Source organism: Narcine bancroftii, chromosome 1 (genome assembly GCF_036971445.1).
Source record: "Narcine bancroftii isolate sNarBan1 chromosome 1, sNarBan1.hap1, whole genome shotgun sequence".
Lineage (NCBI taxonomy): Eukaryota > Metazoa > Chordata > Chondrichthyes > Torpediniformes > Narcinidae > Narcine > Narcine bancroftii.
Window position 1 is genome coordinate 259,332,641 of NC_091469.1, and position 26,036 is coordinate 259,358,676.

A 26,036-nucleotide genomic window follows, 5' to 3' on the forward strand; every position below is an offset into this window, starting at 1 on the left:
GGCAAGCGTCACGTGCAACAATTTGCGCTCAGAATGGTTCCTCAGGGCAGGCGTCACGTGCAACAATTTGCGCTCAGAATGGTTCCTCAGGGCAGGCGTCACCTGCAACAATTTGCGCTCAGAATGGTTCCTCAGGGCAGGCGTCACGTGCAACAATTTGCGCTCAGAATGGTTGCTCAGGGCAGGCGTCACCTGCAACAATTTGCGCTCAGAATGGTTCCTCAGGGCAGGCGTCACGTGCAACAATTTGCGCTCAGAATGGTTCCTCAGGGCAGGCGTCACGTGCAACAATTTGCGCTCAGAATGGTTCCTCAGGGCAGGCGTCACGTGCAACAATTTGCGCTCAGTATGGTTCCTCAGGGCAGGCGTAACGTGCAACAATTTGCGCTCAGAATGGTTCCTCTGGGCAGGCGTCACGTGCAACAATTTGCGCTCAGAATGGTTCCTCAGGGCAGGCGTCACGTGCAACAATTTGCGCTCAGAATGGTTCCTCAGGGCAGGCGTCACGTGCAACAATTTGCGCTCAGAATGGTTCCTCAGGGCAGGCGTCACGTGCAACAATTTGCGCTCAGAATGGTTCCTCAGGGCAGGCGTCACGTGCAACAATTTGCGCTCAGAATGGTTCCTCAGGGCAGGCGTCACGTGCAACAATTTGCGCTCAGAATGGTTCCTCAGGGCAGGCGTCACGTGCAACAATTTGCGCTCAGAATGGTTCCTCAGGGCAGGCGTCACCTGCAACAATTTGCGCTCAGAATGGTTCCTCAGGGCAGGCGTCACGTGCAACAATTTGCGCTCAGAATGGTTCCTCAGAGCAGGCGTCACGTGAACAATTTGCGCGCAGAATGGTTCCTCAGGGCAGGCGTCACGTGCAACAATTTGCGCTCAGAATGGTTCCTCAGGGCAGGCGTCACGTGCAACAATTTGCGCTCAGAATGGTTCCTCAGGGCAGGCGTCACGTGCAACAATTTGCGCTCAGAATGGTTCCTCAGGGCAGGCGTCACGTGCAACAATTTGCGCTCAGAATGGTTCCTCAGGGCAGGCGTCAACTGCAACAATTTGCGCTCAGAATGGTTCCTCAGGGCAGGCGTCACGTGCAACAATTTGCGCTCAGAATGGTTCCTCAGGGCAGGCGTCACCTGCAACAATTTGCGCTCAGAATGGTTCCTCAGGGCAGGCGTCACGTGCAACAATTTGCGCTCAGAATGGTTGCTCAGGGCAGGCGTCACCTGCAACAATTTGCGCTCAGAATGGTTCCTCAGGGCAGGCGTCACGTGCAACAATTTGCGCTCAGAATGGTTCCTCAGGGCAGGCGTCACGTGCAACAATTTGCGCTCAGAATGGTTCCTCAGGGCAGGCGTCACGTGCAACAATTTGCGCTCAGTATGGTTCCTCAGGGCAGGCGTAACGTGCAACAATTTGCGCTCAGAATGGTTCCTCTGGGCAGGCGTCACGTGCAACAATTTGCGCTCAGAATGGTTCCTCAGGGCAGGCGTCACGTGCAACAATTTGCGCTCAGAATGGTTCCTCAGGGCAGGCGTCACGTGCAACAATTTGCGCTCAGAATGGTTCCTCAGGGCAGGCGTCACGTGCAACAATTTGCGCTCAGAATGGTTCCTCAGGGCAGGCGTCACGTGCAACAATTTGCGCTCAGAATGGTTCCTCAGGGCAGGCGTCACGTGCAACAATTTGCGCTCAGAATGGTTCCTCAGGGCAGGCGTCACGTGCAACAATTTGCACTCAGAATGGTTCCTCAGGGCAGGCGTCACCTGCAACAATTTGCGCTCAGAATGGTTCCTCAGGGCAGGCGTCACGTGCAACAATTTGCGCTCAGAATGGTTCCTCAGAGCAGGCGTCACGTGAACAATTTGCGCGCAGAATGGTTCCTCAGGGCAGGCGTCACGTGCAACAATTTGCGCTCAGAATGGTTCCTCAGGGCAGGCGTCACGTGCAACAATTTGCGCTCAGAATGGTTCCTCAGGGCAGGCGTCACGTGCAACAATTTGCGCTCAGAATGGTTCCTCAGGGCAGGCGTCACGTGCAACAATTTGCGCTCAGAATGGTTCCTCAGGGCAGGCGTCAACTGCAACAATTTGCGCTCAGAATGGTTCCTCAGGGCAGGCGTCACGTGCAACAATTTGCGCTCAGAATGGTTCCTCAGGGCAGGCGTCACCTGCAACAATTTGCGCTCAGAATGGTTCCTCAGGGCAAGCGTCACGTGCAACAATTTGCGCTCAGAATGGTTCCTCAGGGCAGGCGTCACGTGCAACAATTTGCGCTCAGAATGGTTCCTCAGGGCAGGCGTCACCTGCAACAATTTGCGCTCAGAATGGTTCCTCAGGGCAGGCGTCACGTGCAACAATTTGCGCTCAGAATGGTTCCTCAGGGCAGGCGTCACCTGCAACAATTTGCGCTCAGAATGGTTCCTCAGGGCAGGCGTCACGTGCAACAATTTGCGCTCAGAATGGTTCCTCAGGGCAGGCGTCACGTGCAACAATTTGCGCTCAGAATGGTTCCTCAGGGCAGGCGTCACGTGCAACAATTTGCGCTCAGAATGGTTCCTCAGGGCAGGCGTCACGTGCAACAATTTGCGCTCAGAATGGTTCCTCTGGGCAGGCGTCACGTGCAACAATTTGCGCTCAGAATGGTTCCTCAGGGCAGGCGTCATGTGCAACAATTTGCGCTCAGAATGGTTCCTCAGGGCAGGCGTCACCTGCAACAATTTGCGCTCAGAATGGTTCCTCAGGGCAGGCGTCACGTGCAACAATTTGCGCTCAGAATGGTTCCTCAGGGCAGGCGTCACGTGCAACAATTTGCGCTCAGAATGGTTCCTCAGGGCAGGCGTCACCTGCAACAATTTGCGCTCAGAATGGTTCCTCTGGACAGGCGTCACCTGCAACAATTTGCGCTCAGAATGGTTCCTCAGGGCAGGCGTCACCTGCAACAATTTGCGCTCAGAATGGTTCCTTAGGGCAGGCGTCATGTGCAACAATTTGCGCTCAGAATGGTTCCTCAGGGCAGGCGTCACGTGCAACAATTTGCGCTCAGAATGGTTCCTCAGGGCAGGCGTCACGTGCAACAATTTGCGCTCAGGATCATCCGCCTGTTTGCTGTTTCTCCTCATATTCTGCATGATCAAATCCAGCCTTTCCATTTTTATTGCCAGATTTCCTTGCAAAAGTACACTGTTATATACATTTGATTTTTATGTGCTTACTTTGTTCATGTAATGACAATGCAACTACTTATTGTTCATTCTTAATTGTTCCTGCCTAGACAGGACTGGGTATTAAATGGGTGGAGTCCAGCTAAAGATGACAGGTTTCCTCTCCTTTGGGACTTTAGTGAACCAGATGGGTTTGATCAATAGTTGAATTATTTCACATTTATCAATGCTGGGACTAGCTGTTTAATTCCAGATTTATTTAGCTACTTGAAATGAATTCTCCCTGCTGCAATTTTACAATTGAAGCGTGTAGTTGGGCCCAGTTTTCTGACAAATAGTTCTGTAATTTTAATGCCTCACCCCCAAATCCTGGTTCATCTGCTCGTATCTTTTTATAAGCAGCAGGAGAAATGTGTTATCAGTTGTGTTGCCAATAGTAATAAATGACGAGAAATTACGGCTTTATCATTAATTCTAGACCCCCTTTTCAATAGGTTTCTATCCACTCTGCCTGAGCACCTCTCAAAATAGTTAGAAATCACACTGGGCCATCAGAAATATTGTCTCAGCTGAAGTGAACAGAGGAATTGATCTTTGCACGAAGTGTAATGGAAGTCAGGATGTTGCTGGCTAAAATGGTGGCTGTTATTGAAGCTCCTTAGGTAGAACGATAGATGTTTGTTAGGAAAGGTGGGTTAGAGATGCGGTCTAAAGGCAGGTAAGGTAGCATGGTTGGCGTATTGATTAGTGCAGTGCCTTTACTGCACCAGCGATCAGGACTGGGGTTGGAATCCTGTGCCGTCTGCAAGGACTTTGTACGTGTGGGTTTTCCCCAGGGGTTACATAGGAAGTAGGAACAGGAGTAGGCCAAAAATGGCCCATCGAGCCTGCTCCGCCATTCAATACGATCATGGCTGATCTAATTTATGACCTAACTCCACCTACCTGCCTTCTCCCCATATCTGGTTTCCTCCCACCGTTTGAAAACTACCAGAGGTTAATTGGGCGTAAATTTGGCACCATCGGCTGAAACGGCCTGCTTACCATGCTGTATGTCTAATTTTTTTTTAAAGACTTGATCAGAAACAGAATAGGCTCCAGGGACAGAAAAGTTTCCTCATGTTCCCACATTCCTAAGTTGATGTGCCAGTCAATTTCCAAAGACGTTTAGTTTTAATGTGCACCTTATTAATGACCGACCAAGTTTTCAATGTCTCTATTGTTGCCTCACCAGCAATATTTTCTTTCTTGCTCTGTCTCTGTCTTTGAAGGAGGCCATTCAGCCCAATCTATGTTACATAGAGTCTACACTGGCTCTCAGATCAATCTGGTCAATTCCATTCTGCCACTTGTTTCCCTGTCACCCATCCCCCTTGAACTCCTCCCTGATTCTTCTACCACCTACCTACCCTAGGAGCAAATTACAGAGATCAATTAATCCACAAATCTGTCTGGGTCAAAGCAGAACATTTGGGGCAGAATAGGTGGATTCCATGCTGACAGCACAGGAGGTCAGGATTGAACCTGGATCACTAGAGTTGCGAAGAAGCAGCAGTACCTGCTACACACCTGAGTGCTCCCTCATTTTCTATCCAGCAATAGTTTGTGCTGAAAGAGCCATGGTGCAGGATAGAAAGAGCCTCTTTGACCCATTGATCCAGTGCCAACCTTTAACCAGCCATTTACCCTAATCCTGCAATAATCATTTTTTTTTCCTTTCCATACCTTCATCAAATCCCCACAGATTCTGACCCTCATGAGGGGCTCTCCAGAGGGGCTAATTAGCCCAACAATCCAGGATGGGCGCGGTAACCAGATCACCCAAAGGAAACCCACACAGTCAAAGGGAGAATGTTGAAACGAATGTGCAAGCACACACACAGACAGCGCCCAGAGTTAAATCCAGATCACTGGCGATGTGAGCGAGTGACTCCACTTATTCAACTTCATTCCTTGAAGAAGGGCTCCTATAGACGCTGAAAAGACTGGCTTTGTCCCTTCGGCATTTCGGTGTGCTTTTACAGACTTTTGTGTTTGACTCTGCCAGGTGCACAGAACAATTGTTCATGAAAATCAACTGTGTTGTCTTATCGAAACACAGGAATCAGGGCAGTTGTTAATGATCACGGTCTTGGTTTCCACACGGGGCTGGGCTATTTGCAAAATTTAGCAGTGGGCTATGAAAAATAATGCACTGAACAGCTCTGGATGATGGAAGTAATGAGCCTGAAACTCATCACATCAGCATGACTTCAGGGGAAATTTCTCAACCATTTAAATGATATAACACCATTCCCAACCCTTGGTGGCATAAAACAAGGTTTAATATCTGTGCTCCTGCATCACCACTTTCATGCACCATCACTTATGACACAGCATCTTTAGAACAAAGCTGAATGAAAGTAAACAGCACATAAAAATAAAGTACGTCCTGGTGAATGTTTGTCGATCAGCTGAACTTTCCTAAAAACGGCAGCACAGCTTTGAGGGGTTCAGGACTGGAATATAACTAGGAATGATCATGAGTGAGACATTCTTGGTGCACGTTAGGGAAAACGGATTAAAGGAATAAGATGGAGCCACTTGATCCATTAACTGCTCTACTGTTCATCTGTTCCTCACCTTTAGCTATCTTTCATTCATTCCCCTTGATACTTCTCCCTGACAAAATTATATTGAGCTTGGCTGCAAAAGCTCCAACTTGTCCCAACATGTCAAAGAAAGCAAGTTTTACATTTCCACTGTTTTTGAATTGTTTATTGGCATATTTACTAAGATTATACTGAAAAGCCTTTTTTGTTTGCCCTCCAGGCAAGTCAGTCCCATACGTCAGTATAGCGGATAGTCTAACAGTAAAACAAAAGGAGTTTTTCTGCTGGGCCTCCACTTTGAGGTCGGCTCCATCCGCGGAGAAAAATTTAAATTTACCTTTTTATGGACTGCTCCTGCTCTGCTTTTATGAAGAGCGGCGCCTCATGGCGTCCTCCGGAGTTTATGGAGGCGGGGCGAGTGATGCAGTAGCGTCGCCCATCGCTGTGAGGTCTAACGTGCGCTGAGCAATGGCTGTATTCATTACTCATAATCCCCCACGCAGCTGGAACTGCTTGGCAAATGCAGGTGGACACAGGGAGATAACAAGCAAGGCAGAAAAAGGGACCGAGAAAGTCTCTGCCTAACTCTTATTTTCTATTGCGTGCCTCCTGTCCCGATTTGTTCGTGTTTCTCCATCTCTGTTTCCATTCTTGGCTCTTGCTTCATTCTTCCATCTGCCTGCAATTTCCACACCTATCTTTCCCTTCTCTTTGTCTCTGGTTCACTTTCTCTGTCCTTTTCTCTCGATTAGAGAGCAGGGCACATTGTAAATGGAAAAGGGAGCAAAGAGGGTGGATGGGGGGAGGTGAGAGAGAGAGAGTGAGAAGGGGTGTGGAGAGATGAGAATCGGAGAGAGAGGGATGAAGGGAAGAGAGAGATGGGAATGGGAGAGAGAAGGAGAGAGAGGGGGACACTGAGAATGGGGGAAGAATTGAGGAGAAGGAAAAAGGTTGAAAAATGTGTGGGCAGCATAAACTGCTCAACAATTTGATACAATATGCCAACTCGTATCCTGGTACTTTCTCCTTGATTCTACCTTACCTGGCTCCTGCCCCGTTCAACCACTGTCTCCTCTCCTCATTGCCCATATCCCCCATTCTTTCCCCTCGCACCTCCCTGTCCACCTTCTCCTCTCTTCTTTATTTTGTTTATCCAGGTTTGATATATAATTCTTCAATTTTGCCTTAAACTTGTTATTCTTTTCACTTGGCAAGTCTTGAACATTATATTCAGATGCGAATGTGAGCGCGGAGGGTGGTTCATCACATCCTCGCCAGATCTGTCCTTTTCTCCGTGCTTGATATTGAGTCAGGAGTATTCTTGGGTCGCTCAATGAGCAGAGGACTATTTTAAAATGTATGCGGTGTTCAGTCGGTATGTAGCAGATCCCAGGAAATGAGACTGCAGTGGGCCCATCTTCTCCTGGGTCATGGGCTGACAGCGTCTTCGCTACACGTCCCCAGCCAGCCACTTGTAGCAGTAGTAAATTTATGAAGTGGGGTGCTGGGGGGGTGGGGGGGGGGTGGTTGCTCTCCTCCACCGCTGACACAAGCCTGAAGAGGAATTGGAGTCGGCATCTTGGAGCCGCTCGCGGAACATTTATGAAGGTAGGGTTAGAGAGGTGAGGGTGGAGAATCTCCACCTTTACAATCGCATTTTTGACTCTATAAAAGGGGCCCAAAGTGGTGTTACAGTGTCAATAGGTGCAAGGCGTAGTGTTACTAGAACAAGGTGCGGGATGCAGAGAAAGCACCTTTAAATATCGCAGGGACATTATCTTTGAAACAATGGGGTGGTTGATTTAAGAGTCTGATAAGAACATGGGGTGGAGGGGAAAAGAAACTGTCCTCGAATCTTGAGGTTTGTTTTCAAACTCTTGCAACTTCTGCCCGACGTGACAGAGAGTGACCAGGGTAGCCCTTTAATATATTGACAGCTTTCCGTAGGTCGCATGAGCTATAGATGGAGTCGATGGAGGGAACATTGTTTTGTGTGATGGTCTGAGCAGTGTTCACAAATCTCCGCAGCTGCTTGCAGTTGTGAGTGGAGCAGTTCCCATACTAAGCTGTGATGCATCTGGTCGGGATGCTTGTAAAAATTGGTAAGAGATACTTGGGACATGTCTTGATTTCATTCTTGGATAGTTTCGCTCTAATTTTAAAATGGCAGTGGAGCTACCCAAGGAAATCTAATCTTCATATTGGACCTTCCAAATCATTTCTAGCAATGGCAATCTAATTCCTCATAGGAATTGTTGACCACAAGTACTTAACATAGTGGGCATAGTGGTTAGTGCAGTGCTGTTATAGTGCCAGCAATCCGAGTTGAAATACGGCGCTGTCTGGAAGGAATTTGATGTCCTCACCATGACCATGTGGATGCTATGGCTTCCTCCCAACCTCCAAAAACATATGGGGTTTGTAAGTTAATTGGTGTACTTGTGCGTCATGGACTCATACACTGGAAGGGCCAGTTACGTTGTTGCATCACTAAATGCAAAAAATTTTAAAACATTGTAAACATCTAAAATTTAAAACAATATGTGGAGCGTTTTCTTTGGTGTTAACATTCCACAATCAGTCATTCATTTGCAGTCACCTGGCCTAGATTATGATAGAAGTTGAAGCCTCTTCAAGACTCCCTCGCTTTATGATTTCAATGGTCTTTTCTCTCAGCGACACAAGGAAATACCCAGCACAACTGAAGTTTTCTTCCATCTGCTGCCTGTAGATTAGTAATAAACTTAATTCAGATTTTGAAAAAATAAAGTTTCAAAGAAAAACAGAGTGTGCATTCCAGTCTTAGTGTCATTTAGCCAATACGTTCACGTTCTGCACATAAAATTGCGATCCCATGGGATCTTCTGTGTTGCACATCCTTGCGTGGGCATCAATCACTCCTTCACACAAGCACATCTGTGCTACCCTGGCCATTTTCTGGCTGATGGATTGCCATGTAATCCAGGAGCACTCATGTTCAGGTGGCAGATGTGCAGCTGCCGGGAAACAGCACCTGCACGCCCACACATCTAATCCTGCTGTAAGTCCCTGAGGTGGGGGGGGGGGGGGGGGGTCAGTTGATTTATACAATCGCCTGGCACAGGAACACATCCTGAAGTTTACTGCGGGTGTTTCTGACATGTTCACTTCTTTTAATCAGTTCTTTTAGAGGTTAGAGTACAATTTTTCATATGTATGGTGCTAATTTTGGTCCAGAAAGTACTTGGTTCTTTCTTCAGTTCTTTTTTGGCCTAGGGCAGGGGTTCTCAACCTTTTTGTTCCTCTGTACCCCTTGGGCATTTTTATAGGTTCCCGTGTAAAATTAAGGATAAAAAAGACATGACATTGTGCAATCTGACTGCAGATTACAACACCATGTATTGTTCTTCTTTTCTTTTTCTTTGGCTTGGCTTCGCGGACAAAGATTTATGGAGGGGTAATGTCCATGTCAGCTGCAGGCTCGTTTGTGGCTGACAAGTCCGATGCGGGATAGGCAGACACGGTTGCAGCGGTTGCAAGGGAAAATTGGTTGGTTGGGGTTGGGTGTGGGTTTTTCCTCCTTTGTCTTTTGTCAGTGAGGTGGGCTCTGCGGTTTTCTTCAAAGGAGGTTGCTGCCCGCCGAACTGTGAGGTGCCAAGATGCACGGTTTGAGGTGATATCAGCCCACTGGCGGTGGTCAATGTGGCAGGCACCAAGAGATTTCTTTAGGCAGTCCTTGTACCTCTTCTTTGGTGCACCTCTGTCATGGTGGCCAGTGGAGAGCTCACCATATAACACAATCTTGGGAAGGCGATGGTCCTCCATTCTGGAGACGTGACCTACCCAGCGCAGTTGGATCTTCAGCAGCGTGCATTCGATGCTGTCGGCCTCTGTCATCTCGAGTACTTCGATGTTGGAGATGAAGTCGCTCCAATGAACGTTGAGGATGGAGCGGAGACAACGCTGGTGGAAGCTTTCTAAGAGCCGTAGGTGATGCCGGTAGAGGACCCATGATTCGGAGCCGAACAGGAGTGTGGGTATGACAACGGCTCTGTATACGCTAATCTTTGTGAGATTTTTCAGTTGGTTGTTTTTCCAGACTCTTTTGTGTAGTCTTCCAAAGGCGCTATTTGCCTTGTATTGTACAGTAGTGGTTATTCTCTCAGACCCAATGTCCCCCCTGAAAAGGGCAAATGTACCACAGGGACTACATGTACCACTGGGACTACATGTACCCCAGGTTGGGAACCCCTGTCCTAGGGTATGGGATCTCTTTGAACCAAGAAGTCAGTCGACAAAACCCAAGTTAAATTGTAAAGTCATTTGCAAAATGGAAACTGGTTTGTGATCTCTCTTGTGTGAGGTGGGCAGTGCTGAAGAAAAGACCCCAATAACACTGAGGTAAATCAGAAAGGTGACCCAAAAAAAAAGTAAAATTAAATAATCATCGAACTATTGAGTCATGCAAAACAGAAACAGTCCAGTTGGTGATGTGGAAGGACATTGGAGCAGCTGGAGGAAATCTGCATGGACAGAGAGAGAATGAGCAATCTGTACACAGATAGTGCCAGGGGTCATTATTGAACCCAGGCCACTAGACCTGTGAAACAACAGCACTACTAGCCATGCCATATTGGCCACCTTTATTTACTCTCTACTGGCTTTAGTATCCTGCCGATTGTTTTTTTTTAACCTTGGCTCATGGTAAGACCGTTGTAAGTTGGGTGCTCGGGTCCAGAAATTACACAGTTGACGGAAGTCTCCCATATTGATTTTGTTCTGGACAGCATATTTGCTGTTGAGATTGTGGAAGTCATTTATAATAAAGGACTAGGACCAGTCTAGGTCTGAGTAATGCTTCCTTAGAGTATTTGTCATGAAGTGCCACGTCCTTCTTACCCTCTAATTCTAAGCCAGCAAAGGGAGAACTTTCCCTTTAGAAGTCTTTGATTCATTGTTACAGAACTATGGGGTTTCTTACTTTACTTCAGTAAAGGTTTTTGCTTTCAGAAACAAATAGGGCCACAGGCTGAACATTCAGCTTGCGTGAGTGTGCCTAAGACCTTTCACTGTGTAAATGGAGGAATTCCCTGATGAAATCCAGCAACTCAACCTAATTTTATTCCCCTCAACTGCATTTCCTTTTAAAAAGTTTAATTAACTTCAAGTAGATTAATTTAATCCTTAAAAGAAACTCATTTGTATCCATGTTGAGACCAGACATATTCAGATCCTCTTCCTCATCTCTCGGGTGTTATTCATTGATGTCTGTTGTTCTTTGCTCTAAACCAAATTTGGAAAGTCTCATCAATTTTACTGACGATGTCTGCCTCCTGATCACCTTCAGCTTGTGCATCTGCAACTTTGCCTTTCCTGAACTCTTACATTTGCACCTGTGTCGATGGTGTAGTAACTGATCAACTCTATGCCCACTGATTTCCGACACTACCTTAACTACACTTCCTCCTGCTGTGATTCTTGTAAGCACTCGTGTTTCAAAATTCAGTTTTTTCAGACCACAATGCATTTGGCACATCGAGTCCATGCTGACTTCCAACAAAGCAATGCCATTAGTTCTTGTTTTTATTCTCCTGTAGTCCTGCAATTTATTCTCTCTCACAGGCCCACCAATTTCTACATAGACAGCACACGAGGTCAGTATAGAACCTGGGCGCTTTGAGGTGTGAAGCAGCAGCAGTACTGTACTGCCTTGAATGCCAGCTGTTCTAATATATTGCCCCTTTTCCTGGATGTAAGATTCCAATCCATTATAATTTTCAAGGAGCTTGAATATGTTGTTTCTCGCACTTTTCCTCTCACCCCTTTTCCACCTCCTTAAAACAAGGTGACAATTCTGCTTGGTTCACTTTGGACCTCACTGACCTACAATATTTAAAGCTTGCTTTCCCGCCAATGCCACGATCTCCAACCTCCTGCCACCATCAATTACATCGTTCCACCCCGCCCCCCCCCCCCATCCTGTCCATTCAGCTCTCTGACGTCCACTCACTCCTCAATCTTTGCATTGAAGAAGTGACCGCTGGACCTTTGCCCTCTTCCTTCACACTCTCCAGGGCTCAAAATATTTTCCTTGGGTAAAACAGTAATCCACTTCTACATCTTTCAAGTCAGTGAATTGTAGTCGCTGCTCTCTGGGTCATTTCCTCTATGATGAAGAGTCCAGCAAGGCATGGCTGAGCACTTTGTACAACACTTTCATTAATTTGGGGAATGCATCCCTGTCCTTGTCACTTTATCTTGTCACTTGTTACTTTATTCTTCCATTCATCCTGACATCTCCCATTGGCCTTCTCCACAGTTCCAGCTAAATTCAGTGTACCTTATCTTTTGATTAGACAATTATAGCTTTCGGGACTCAGCACTGAATCTAGCAACCTCAGATAATCATTCTGCTATTCTTCTTTACACCTCCCATAGGTCATCTTCTGTTTTTTGAACCACTTTTGCCCTGGATCTTTCTTTTTTTTTGCCTTTTCCATTATCTGAGACATTTTCTCCTTTCTTTCAATTCCCAGCATCTTCAAGCTGCTTTTCTATGTATCTTTTTTCAGTAATAATGAAAAATGGCAGACCTAAAAATGAATGATTTCATTATCTCCACTAATCCTGAGAATTATCAGCATTTTCTGTATTTATTTTTATTCCACTCAAACCATTTAGCTCATTGTGATTTTGTTATGCCAATGTAAAGGGTGCTCCTAATTATCTGGGCTATTAGCGTTTTGAACCCTTTCTACTGATAAGCCAGTATCAAGTTTCCAAATGCTTCTGCTTCTCAGATCAGCAAGAGCAGGGTATGCTCTGCCATTTCTGTGTGTCGCTGAAGGACCACTTCACTCTCACTAACAATGTCCCCAGAAGGTCCAAGTACATTGAATGATCAAAAAGGAAATGCTCTGCTTCAGAGCACAGTTTTTTTTAACTTCATGTTAATCCTCGTCCCTATGCTGCCCTTCATTTGGGGTTAAACAGTGGCTAGAAAGAGGCAAGGAGTCCTGCTTTGTTTGCAAAACTGGGCAATGCAGTGAACTTGGTTTCATACATAGCTCTGGATATAGAAAGAATGTTTATTATATTTTTCCTTAAATATCAGGCACTTTGTATTTCATTTCTGTATTTTAGATCTCATTCCCTCCACCCTGTTGGAAGCCTCTCTTTGGCTGTTTGAATATCATTCTATTTTTCCCCCAGAACTAATTATGTTGGAAATTTTGAAGAGGTCCACAAATATGTAGACATTCATAAAACATTTGGAATCTCACAGCACATTATGACTCATGAAATTTCAGGAGACTAAATTGGAAAGAAATCTTAACTATATTCATTAGAATCCTGGGCAGTTTGGGTTAATCTGTGATCATTTGGTCACATGGTTGATTTGTATGATTGTGAAACTTTTGCTGACATTCAACATGTTCCATACACCGAATAATTTGACACCATTAAATTCAATTCAAACCATTTCTGGATATGTTTAAATAGTTCATAATTTATTAACTATGCAAACATATTCAGAATTGGTTTTAAATTGAATTTCATATTCCATAATTAAAATAATGTTTACCCACAATATTTTTCTTGTTAAATGCAGACAACAGCTGTGCATATCACAGCTTGTTTGGAGTTTCTCTTATAGACAATCTTGCTGCTGTCCTGCCAATACTAACGTCTAAGGAACAGTCATAACTAGATTTATTTCACCAGGGAAAAGGTACTGTCAACGATCACATCTTAAGTAGGCTATTCAGCCATTGAATCCATTCTTCTGCAGCTCATTTCCATGAACCACTGAAACTTGGAGGTCAAACTACCCTTTTGATTAATTTTCCTATTCACTTGCACCAAGAGGTTAGAGCCAAATAATCTACCAGCATGTCTTTGGGGTGTAGGAAGAAAGCAAAATACCCAAAGATAAACCACATATTCACAGAGAGAGCTTACGATTTCCACACGGACAGCACCAGAGGACAGGATCGAACCTGGCGCCTTGGAGCTCATGAGTTTGTACTTTCTCCAGCTGCATCTATGGTGTCTGAGGAATTTGATAATTGAAAACAAACTGGAAATCTAAAATAAGAACAAAAGGTACTGGAAGTAAATAGCTGATCATGAAACATTCACCAGGAGAGAACAAGAGGCAGAATTTGCTCAATGACCTCAATCATTAACCCTGTTCATCTCTCTACAGATGCTGCCTGACCTGCTAAATATGTGCAACATTTTCTTTCTCAGTTTTTGAATTCTGATGTCACTTTTTTTTGTGGATTATGAGACATTTGCTTTTATATTATCCCTTTATTCTGTATAATAATGAGGACAGAATTAATTTTGTCAATGTGCCCTGCCCTCCCCCAGCTCACCACCCTCTTCTTCTCCGCTCTGTAGCAGCCGGCTTTATTGCCCCATGATTGATACTAATGTTACTGGGAAACAATACATTCCTGAGCTGGAGCAGTTTAAGTTTGATTCATACAGATGGATTATAACTCAATTTGATTTGGTAAATAACATGGAGCTGAAAGATTTGTCAGGCTTAGAACATAGACTTCTGATCAGGAGTTGATTTTACAAGATAGTTTATTGAATAATGAAAGCTAAAATTAAAACATCCATCCAATGATTTAATAACAGACACAGTAGCATAATGATTATGTTATTGGAATATAAATACAGTAGAGGAGTCACATGATGGAGTAGGGGCCGGTAGGAGAATACCAGCCCTCTCCAGAAAAGAAGGAAAAAAGTGAGGAAAAAACAAAGCCCCAAACACACAAATCACAACAAATAAAAAAATAAAGGTGTGGAGGAAATGGCACCAAAGAAAGAAAAGCCAAAAACAATGGGAAGAAAAGAAGAAAGAAAGACGCCAGAAGAGAAAGGTGAAGGCCTTACCTGTACGAAAAAGCAGGGACCCGCCATGGAAAGAGGAACCCACTCCCCGAGGTCAGTGGAAACCCCACAGGGTCGTGACCCACCGAATGCAGGACTCCAAAGATGGCTCATGGAGCCAAACAGAGGTGCGCATGACAAAGACGGGAGGGGGGACCAGCTGTGGAGTGGAACGCTACAGCACGAACAGCTGAAAAAGACCCGACAGCAGGTCTCCCAGCAGGAAGATACAGAAAATAATGGGAACGGGAGGGGTGAGAATGAAAAAAGGAAATCAGAGACACAAAAGATAACCAGCCCAGAAGAAGAGAACCAACATCAAGACACCATTAAAACAAAATACCCAACAAACTGAGACAAGCAACCCAACAAGAAAGTCAGAAAAGACACAGATACAAACCCTAGAGCAGACACAGAAGAAGAAGAAAGAGAACATCAAGCTCTGCACAGAGAAATAGAAGAATAGTGAATGGATGGTACATAGATAAAACATTTTTTCAAGAATATATGAAAGCATTAAAAGAATGGCTGACATGAGAATGTAGTGAAATAAAAAGAAGAATGAAAAGTACAGAAGAAAAAGTGAGTAGAATAGAACTGGTCATAACAGAAATAGGGGAAAAGATTAGACAAGGTGGAAGAACGAGAAACAGCCGTAGAAATGGAAATGAACGACTTAAAAAGAAAATTGGAAGAAACTGATAAAAAAGTTAAAGAAGAACAGGAGTTGTTAGCTCAGAAGAATGATATAATGGAAAACTATAGTAGAAGAATCATGGGTCCTCTACTGGCATCACCTACGGCTCCTAGAATGCTTCCACCAGCGTTGTCTCCGATCCATCCTCAACATTCATTGGAATGACTTCATCTCCAACATCGAAGTACTTGAGATGGCAGAGGCCAACAGCATCGAATCCACGCTGCTGAAGATCAAACTGCGCTGGGTAGGTCACGTCTCCAGAATGGAGGACCATCGCCTTTCCAAGATCGTGTTATATGGCGAGCTCTCCACTGGCCACCGAGACAGCGGTGCACCAAAGAAGAGGTACAAGGACTGCCTAAAGAAATCTCTTGGTGTCTGCCACATTGACCACCACCAGTGGGCTGATATCGCCTCAAACCATGCATCTTGGCACCTCACAGTTCAGCGGGCAGCAACCTCCTTTGAAGAAGACCGCAGAGCCCACCTCACTGACAAAAGATAAAGGAGGAAAAACCCAACAGCCAACCCCAACCAACCAATTTTCCCTTGCAACCGCTGCAACTGTGTCTGCCTGTCCCGCATCAGACTTGTCAGCCACAAACGAGCCTGCAGCCTACGTGGACATTACCCCTCCATAAATTTTCTTCTGTGAAGCCAAGCCAAAGAAAAAGAAAAAGAAAAAGAATAATAGGAGAAACAATATAAAGATAGTGGGCCTTAAGGAAGATGAAGAAGGCAAAGATATGAAAGAATTTATAAAAGAATGGATCCCCAAAGTCCTGGGAATGCCATAAATGCAGGAAGGAATGGAAATTGAAAGGGCACACAGAACATTTGCCCCGAAACCACAGCCAAAACAAAAACCAAGATCCATTTTAGTAAAATTCCTGAGATATACAACAAGAGAAAATATATTGGAGAAGACAATGAAAAAAATGAGAGAAGACAAAAAAAATAAACTGGAATACAAAGGTCAAAAAAATTTTTTATACCCAGACATAAGTTTTGAGCTCCTGAAGAAGAGGAAGGAGTTTAAGGCAGAAAAATCGATCCTATGGAAGAAAGGCTATAAATTTATGTCAAGATATCTAGCGGTGCTTAAAATAGTTATCCTGGGGCAGCAAAGCAGACTGTTCTTGGATTCGGAGAAAGCACGAGAATTTGCAGAATGTCTGCAAAACAGAAAGAAAGATGAAGAGATGTAACAAGAACAAAGAATGTCGACAAACTTCATATAAAGAAGAAAAATAATGTATAAGTAAGAACTAAGGAGGGAAAGAAAAGGGAAGAAAGGAAGTAAGGGGGAATAAAGAGGGTGAGCTTTGTTATATGTGAAGATAAAAGTCTTCTGGAGGGGATTGGGTGGGAGATAATAACAGTCACTGTGAAATCAGTTGACGCTTGCAAGCAGATTCACAATCCAAATGGAGAGGGGAGTTTTGGTTGCCCGGCAAGGGACAAGGGGCAACTCATAGAGGGGGGGGGGACATTTGGGGTTAAGGGAATTTTAGATGTGGGAATAGTTGAAATATTTTATGTTTTAGAAGTGTTGTCTTACAGTGTGTTCAAAAAAAGAAAACAGAAATGGATAAAGAGGAAAGGTGGTGATGAGGAAGCGGAAATGAGAGGTAAACAAAGTATGAAATGGCCATGTTGAACTATATGACTATAAATATTAATGGAATACATAACCAAATCAAAAGGAAGAGGCTGTTAAATTTACTGAAGAAAGAAAAAATTGATATAGCATTCGTGCAGGAAACACATCTAAAGGAAGTGGAACACAAGAAATTAAGGAGAGACTCGGTTGGGGATGTAATGGCAGCATCATATAATTCAAAAGCCAGAGGAGTAGCTATATTAATCAATAAAAATGTACCAATCAAAACAGAGGAGGAAATAATAGATCCAGCAGGGAGGTATGTAATTATAAAGTGTCAGATATATTCAGAATTTTAGAATTTGCTCAATATATATGAACCTAATGAAGAGGATCAAAAATTTATGCAAGATATGTTTTTTAAGATTGCAGATACGCAGGGGAATATACTGATAGGATGGGACTTTAACCTTAATTTGGACTGAAAGATGGATAAAACTGGAAAAAAGACTAGCAGAAAGAACAAATTAACCAAAATTATGGTTAAATCGATGCAGGAAATGCAACTTTTGGATATATGCAGGAGACAACACCCAAAGGAGAAGGAATACTCATATTATTTGGGTAGACATAAAACATACTAAGGATAGACCTGTTCCTCATGTCAATCCACATCCAAGGAAGAGTTAGAAAAACGGAATATAAAGCACTCACCCCTGTTATTAGCAATAGAGCTGGAGGACATCCCACCAAGAACGTATAGATGGAGATTAAACTCCATGCTACTTAAAAGACAGGATTTTAGAGAATTAATTGAGTGACAAATTAAAATGTACTTTGAAATAAATATGGAATCAGTGAAAGATAAATTTATACTATGGGACGCAATGAAAGCTTTCATCAGAGGGCAGATAATAAGTTATGTAACTAAGATGAGGAAGGACTACAATTGGGAAATAGAACAGCAGGAAAGGGAAATAGCAAGTACAGAAAAAGAATTAGCAACAAGAGAAGATACAACAAAAAGAAGAGAATTGGCGGACAAAAAAAAAATATGAAACACTACAAATGTACAAGATGGAGAAGAACGTAATGAAGACAAAGCAGAAGTATTATGAGCTAGGAGAAAAAAACGCACAAAATACTAGCTTGGCAGCTTAAGACAGAACAAACTAAAAGAACGGTATTGGCATCAAGGAAAAAGGACAAACAAATTACATGTAACCCAACGGAGATCAATGAAAACTTCAAGGAATTCTACGAGCAATTATATCGAACTGAGAACGAAGGGAAAGAAGACAAAATAGATGAGTTTCTGGCTAAAATTGAACTACCAAAATTGCAAGAAGAGGAGCAAAACAAATTAATAAAATCATTTGAAATAGAGGAAATACAGGATATATTAAAAAAACTACCAAACAATAAAACGCCGGGAGAGGACAGACTCCCAATAGAATTCTATAAAACATTTAAAGACTTATTAGTTCCTCCTCTCCTGGAAGTAATGAACCAGACTGAAGAAACACAAAGCATGCCAGATACATGTAAAACAGCAATAATACCAAAGACAGGGAAAGATCCACTAACACCAGCATCGTATAGACCAATATCTCTACTCAACTGAGATAATAAGATAATAGCTAAACTATTAGCAAACAGATTGGCCAACTGTGTACCAAAAATAGTAAAACTACATCAAACTGGGTTTATTAAGAAAAGACAAACAACGGACAATATCTGTAAGTTCATTAACTTAATCCATTCAGTACGAGGAAACAAGACGCCAACAGTGGCGGTTACCTGAGATGCAGTGAAAGCCTTTGACAGAGTAGAATGGAATTATTTATTCAAAGTACTACAGAGGTTCAACCTACCAGAGAAATATATTAATTGGATTAAAGCATTATATAAGGGACCATTGGCGAAGGTGACAGTAAATGGATATATATCAAACCAATTTAAATTAAGCAGGTCAACTAGGCAGGGATGTCCACTATCTCCCTCACTGTTCGCTTTAGCTATAGAACCCTTGGCAGAACTGATAAGAACAGAAAATAAAATAAGAAGGATAAAAATAAAAGAGAAGGAATATAAAATCAGTCTATTTGCAGATGACGTTATAGTATACTTAACAGAACCAGAATTATCAATAAAAGAATTACATAAGAAATTGAAGGAATATGGAGAAGTATCGGGGTACAAGATCAACGCAAATAAAAGTGAAGTGATGCCAATGAATAATGCGGATTTCACAAAGTTTAAGAAAGAATCACCATTTAAATGGCAAACACAAGCAATCCGATACCTAGGTATTCAACTAGATAATAATCTAGTCCATCTATACAAATTAAATTATCAGCCATTAATGAAAAAATTACAAGATGACTTAGAACATGGAAAGATTTACCACTAACACTGATAGGAAGGGTAAATTGCATTAAAATGAATATCTTCCCAAGGATACAATACCGATTTCAATCATTACCAATTCACCTAACAGAAAAATTCTTCAAGGAGCTAAAGAAAATAATAAGGAAATTCTTATGGAAAGGGGGGAAACTGAGGATAGAGCTAGATAAATTAACAGAATGGAACAAACAAGGGGGCTTACTGCTAGCAAATTTAAAGTATTATTATAGAGCAGCACAATTAAGATACCTATCAGATTTTTATCAAACAAGGGAAAAACCAGATTGGACCAGATTAGAGCTAGATAAAATAGGGGAGAAGGTACCTGAACATATACTATATAAGTGGGATGAAAAGCTGGTGCAACATAGGAATTCACCAGTACTGCACCATCTGCTCAACATTTGGAAGAAGATTCACGTAGAAAGGAAAAAAACAAATTATCAATTACCAAAATTAATATTGACGCAAAATCAACTAATCCCTTTCACAATAGATAACCTTTCCTTTAGAGAATGGGAGAGAAAAGGGTTCAAAAGAATAGAAAATTGTTTTTCGGGAAATAAATTATTATCTTTTGAACAAATGAAGTATAAATATGATATAACTCATGGTACAATGTTTGCATACCACTAACTGAAAACCTACTTGAAGGACAAATTGGGAAGCAGGCTGAGGTTACCAGAAGGAAGCAGTTTTGAATATATGATTACATACACAATGATAATTAAAAGATTTATAACAAACATGTACATCAAACTGCAAGAGAAAGAGAGCGATGAAATAAGTTGTAAACCCAAACAAAAGTGGGAACAAGATCTAAACATAAAGATAAAGAATGAAACATGGGAAAAGCTATGCTCTGGAACTATGAGAAATACAATAAACACGAGGTTATGCATGATACAATATAATTGGTTACACAGGCTATACACCACACCCCAAAAGTTAAATAAATGGGACCCAACAGTATCAGATAGATGTTTTTGCTTTAAGAAGAAACGGGAACAACAGTACATGCAATTTGGGCATGTGAGAAAGTGGAAAAGTTTTGGGAAGATCTCAATCAGGTATTAAATAAAATCACAAAAAGCAACATAGCAAAAAATCCAGAGATCTTTCTTCTAAGTAATATAAGAAGTAAAGAATTTGGCCTCGATTTGGATGAAGCACAAAAGATTTATTATGATAGCCTTAGCTGTAGCAAAAAAATGTATAATGTCAACCTGGAAATCAGAAGATAGCCTGAGAATACAGCAATGGTACATAGAAATGAATAAATGTATTCCATTGGAAAAAATAACATACAATTTAAGAAATAACATCACAGTATTCGAACAAATTTTGGAACCGTTCATGGAACACAACAGAGAAGCCCTACCATGGACCTCCACCACCTAAAATGACAGAATGAGAAGAAGACGAAATGAACTGACCCAGTATGTAAAAGTAGAAGACACAATTTTCTTGTTTATTTTCATTGTGTGATGACATTGCTTAATGGGTTTAATGTATCGTATATGTTGAACATTTAGTGGGTGGGGAGTTGGGTGGGAAGGAGGGAGGGGGAAAAAAGGGGAGAAAATGACGCTGTGTATATTCAAGAGGGAAATGTTTATGTGTATTTTGGTCAATATGGTTCATAGTTTGAAAAATAAATAAAAATTTAAAAAAAGAATATAACTCCAGTAGACTTGACCAGTGGCCAAAGCCCCTACACTCGCTGAGAATTTAAATTCTGTTTATTAAATATAAATCTGGTATTAAAAAGCCAGTATCTTAATGGTAGAAACTACTGAATTTTCTTCTTTGCCCTGATCAAGTGGAAGATGGTTAAAGTAGTTTCAACATTTGACTCAGGAGATATTTCTTTAGATGGTTTTGAGAACAATGATAGGTGTGCGTTATCGTGAATGAAATATGAATGATGAACATTTTGTAGCAAGAATTCTCAGATGTGCTGTGTCTAACTGGGTACCTGTTAAATGCAGAATGTAAGATTTACCCAAAAATTTCATGCTTGAATACCTGCCATGCAAATGCAGCAATTTCACTTGTTCAATCCCTTCCATGTGTGTTTGTGCTGTGACAGAGTATATAGATATGTATTTGGGAGATAAATTGGGGCGCAGGATTTGTTAGTGTAGGTCACATACAAACATTTTAAAACAGATCTTATTTAAAATACTGGAGCTCTGCTAAGGCTAGACATGTCGGGGCCTCAGAGCCTTTGCAAAAGCTTTGGAGAGTGCCAAAGAGACTTCACTAATGGATTGTTGTTTACAAAAAGGCAACAGATCAAAGAGCTTGTCGGAGCCGCATTCTGTCTGGAAGGGAACTTGTGGTTCTAAGAGGGTCATGTGGTTTTGCAAGAAGAGAGAGTCATACAGGTTTTCTGTGTGAGAGAGAGAGAGAGAGAGAGAGAGAGAGACACACACACACAGATCACTTCTACAGTGTTATAGTCAGCAACAGCAGCTGGAACTGGAAGAGGACAAACTGGCAAGCTTGTGGAAACCCCATTTGGAAGACGGGTTGTGAGTTAACTTAGTTCAGCCTGGTCAAAGGCCTTGTGGGTCATTAGACTGGCTGTCTAATGTTTCACTTGAAGTAAGAGAAACAAGAAGGAACTTTGTGGTGACCTGAAAGAAAGAGACTAACATCTGGAGAACCCTGAGGGGGCAGATTTCTTTGGCAAGACACTGAAGTGGCTGGGTGTCCATCGTACAACAAATCTCTCTCTGAAAACTGACAAGAACCTTCCTGAGCGGTAGCCATTTACCTTTCAAGCACCAAAGCCTGGTGGACTTTATACATGTTAAATTCTGTGCACAGTATAAGAATTATCTGCAACCAATGAACTTGGAGGAATGAGAAGTGAGATTAGACTGTGAATCAAATAACTTTTCGGAACTTAAACACACACACACATCACTTACACGTGTGCTTAGAATTAGAAAGGGGTTAAGTTAGGTTAGTTAAGTCAATAATGATAAGTTAAAGTGTGATTCTGTTTTCATGTTTAAAGATAATTAAAAGCAACTTTTTTTTAAGTAACCATTGGTTACCTTGGTGAATATCTATTGCTGCTCGGTTTTGGGGTCCTCTGGACTCGTAACAGTGCAAGGCTAACTCTGACTTAGCACTTGGTTTCTGCAACTTTTAGATATCTGTGTTGAACTGCATGTATAAATTTACCTGAAAGTACGTAGAATTTGCCTACAAATAAAGCTGTAATTGGCTTCCTTATTATATTGACAGCAAATTATTGGACCCACAACAGTAAATATTTTCTTTTCCCAGGTGGTCTTTTCCTCCCATGTGTTCTCTATTTAGATACAGTTGGTCCTAACATATTGGGGTGGCACGGTTGGTGTACCAGTTAACGCAACGCCTTTACAGCACCAGCAGGGTTCAAATCCCGTGCGGCCTGTTAGGAGTTTGTACATTCTCCCTGTAACTGCGTGGGTTTTCACCAGGGGGGCTTCAGTTTCCTCCCACTGTTCGAAACGTAGGTTAATTAGGTGTAAATTGGGCGGCACGGACTCGTGGGCCAAACTGGCCTGTTACCATGGTGTATGTCTAAAGTTTAAAAAAAATTAAATTAAAAAATTTAAACAAGAAAAATTTCTGATGTCTAGTGCAATACACAAAAGTTCTGGAGAAAGTCAACAGGTCATAGAGCATCCATAGAAGTTAAAATGCAATCAACGTTTCAAGCCTGATCCCTACATTGGGAACATGGAATGTCTGTTTTTCCACCCTTTCCAGTGTGATTAATCATTTTTCATTTTGATTTTTTTTTAGGTGACTTCCAGTTTGCAATTGCATCTGATGATAATTCCGAGTTTTGGCTCAGTTCTGATGAAAGCCCTGCAAATGCCAGACTGCTGATACATGTAGGCAAGGTATAGAACGTCAGTTCAATCTCGCTCCTTTTGTCCAGCAGCTATTTGAGGTATTTCAGTCACTTCATTAAAATGTATTTCCAGATGTCCAATTTTTTTTTGTTTTATGGACAGTCTCTAATTATCCACCTTCTAATGATAAAGAAACATAGGATCAGACTCCAGCAAATGAGGAGAATTATAATGAAGTCAATGCTTTAACCTGTAATGTACATAATGTTCTATGATATATTAAACATATGAAGGCATTTCCCAGAATATTTTAATCTATTTTAGTTGCCTGCTGTTCTGTGGACTGACAATTGTATTAATAGGGCAGTGTGATGGTCTCAGTGATGTCATGCTAAGGAGCATTGATCCTCTCCCTGCACAGAGGACCTGTATGTTAAATCTGTGCAGCACAGCTTTGTGGTGAACTGCTGAACTGTATTGTATTCCTGATTTCCTGTGACTGTACCTGCAATCCCTCGCTCTTTTGAATTTGTGTAAAGCCGCCATCACCCTGACCCCTCCCCAGAAAGCCCAGGTCACGACACAGGATGAGGTCTTTGCCATTGTGAATGAAAGCCTGTTGATCAGTGACTCAGTTCCAGCCTCTAGTTATTTACTGTGCATCAAGCTTACCCTCAAACTGCCTTGGATCTGGTTGCATTGCACCTTGCTCTGTGCAACACCCCACCCCATGTTGAAGGAAATGATTCTAATTCCTCCTTCTCTTCAGAATCATGCCAATACCTCCTGCTTCTCAGAAATAGAATGGAAGCATGCCTTTCTTAGACCTGAGAGTCCGCCAGAGGTGAAAGACGGAGGTCTTCATCAAATAAAGCATCTTTTTTTTCTCCCAGTCACTTCAGTTGAATTTCTTTAACTGGTCTGAATCAGTTAAGTGACTAATCCCTCCTATCATTGCCTTTTCAGCTGGGAACAGAATGGGCCGCTCCAGGCGAGTTCACAAAGTTCAGATCTCAAGTATCCAACCCAGTCCAGTAAGTGGATTATTTGTTCATTGTTCACTATGACTAGAGCAATCCTGGTGTTGGAATCGTGCAAACTGGTTGCCTTGTAACTTCAAATTGAAAGGCTATTTGGTCCCAATTAAGTAGATTACAGGTACAAAAGTTTGATTTTGTTATCCTGTACACCTTTGAAATTTGGCTGCTGGCTGAATGTTTTCACAACATTTGAGGTTAGTTCTAATTATTTAGAAAATGTACATGTTTGTCTTTTTTTCCTTATTCATTGAATTGATTGGGAAAGTAAATCAAAGAATACCACTATTGACATTTTCACCATATATTGTTGCTTGGGGAGTGAACACATAAGTCCCTTTTCTGACTGGCACCCTGTCCCAGGAATTAACTGGAAATTTACTGGGACAGGGTCCAGTGGAAAAGGAACATCAGCATCAAATGATGTCATTTCATGCCGGGGATTAACCGCCTCCACCTTTACTCCTATCCCCGGCATTTGCTGACAAAACCAGTAGAAAAGGGGCAGCAGAAAGTCACCCATTTCCAGTTGAAGGTAGAACACTCCGATCCCCAGGGATGAGTTGTGTTGAGTGGATAAGCAATTAGTGTCCCAGTTAAGGGTGGCCAAGTGGAAGCAGCATAAAGGGCTTCCTATTCCTTTAACAGCCAATTAACTGGGATACCAGTGGAAAAGGGGCAATAATGTTGGGTAACAGCTCAGAGCAAACTTGACAGCTTCTTCCTATTCATCCAAGTGGAGGCCATAGATACTAATTTATCAATGTGACCTGCTTTAAGAATGGTACTGTTGTGAACTCCCTCCAGGGGTTCATGGAGAAAAGAGAGAGCAAAAATATTATTCAATTAGGCACAAACTCTGAAATGAAAAAATAAATCTTTGTATATTTTGTAAATTTACTTTGTTGTGTCCTGTCGCAGAGAGTAGGCTTCACTGAGGTTTGTTAGGAACAACTTGGTGAACACTGAGAAATATTCAACATGACGTTGCTGCTGGTATAACAGAAAGAGTGATCCATAGGACGGAAAAGTTTACTTTGGAAAGAAAGCCATTTTTTTTTTCACACTATGAACCATACTAACCAAAATACACACAAACATTTCTCTCTTGAATATACACAGTGTCATTTTCTCCCCTTTTTCCCCCTCCCTTCCTTCCCTCCTTCCCACCCCCCTCCCTACCCTCTAAACATTCAACATATACAATACAATAAACCCATTAAACAATGTCATCACACAATGAAAATAAACAAGAAAATTGTGTCTTCTACTTTTACATACTGGGTCAGTTCATTTCGTATTCTTCTCCTTCTGTCATTTTAGGTGGTGGGGGTCTGCGGTAGGGCTTCTCTGTTGTGTTCCATGTACGGTTCCCAAATTTGTTCGAATACTGTGATGTTATTTCTTAAATTATGTTATTTTTTCCAATGGAATACATTTATTCATTTCTATGTACCATTGCTGTATTCTCAGGCTATCTTCTAATTTCCTGTTTGACATAATATATTTTTTTGCTACAGCTAAGGCTATCATAATAAATCATTTTTTGTGCGCCATCCAAATCGAGTCCAAGTTCTTATATTACTTAGAAGAAAGATCTCTGGATTTTTTGGTAGGTTGCTTTTTGCGATTTTATTTAATTCCTGGTTTATGTGAACTTTTCCAGGAGGCATAATAACCCAGGTGTGGGTTTTACGCTGCATCATTCCTTTGCCAGTCTTAGCCAGATGAGTAAGCAAATTGATGTGTGCTTCAATAAATGTACACCAAATGTATCTGTTTCT

The 26,036-nt window shown here is 42.2% G+C and overlaps 1 protein-coding gene across 10 annotated transcripts in view; it reads left to right on the forward strand.

Moving 5' to 3' along the window:
- LOC138742262 (N-acetyl-beta-glucosaminyl-glycoprotein 4-beta-N-acetylgalactosaminyltransferase 1-like) overlaps nucleotides 1-26,036 on the forward strand; it is a 710,446-nt gene that overhangs the window by 412,458 nt on the left and 271,952 nt on the right. For all 10 annotated transcript variants that reach the window (XR_011344024.1, XM_069896414.1, XM_069896402.1 and 7 more), the window contains 2 exons: nucleotides 23,163-23,263; nucleotides 24,182-24,249. Coding sequence is in view for 9 of the 10 variants with exons in the window: in XM_069896414.1 (XP_069752515.1) it covers nucleotides 23,163-23,263; nucleotides 24,182-24,249 (169 nt within the window). In the remaining variant the exon portion in view is untranslated. The remainder of the gene's footprint in view (nucleotides 1-23,162; nucleotides 23,264-24,181; nucleotides 24,250-26,036) is intronic.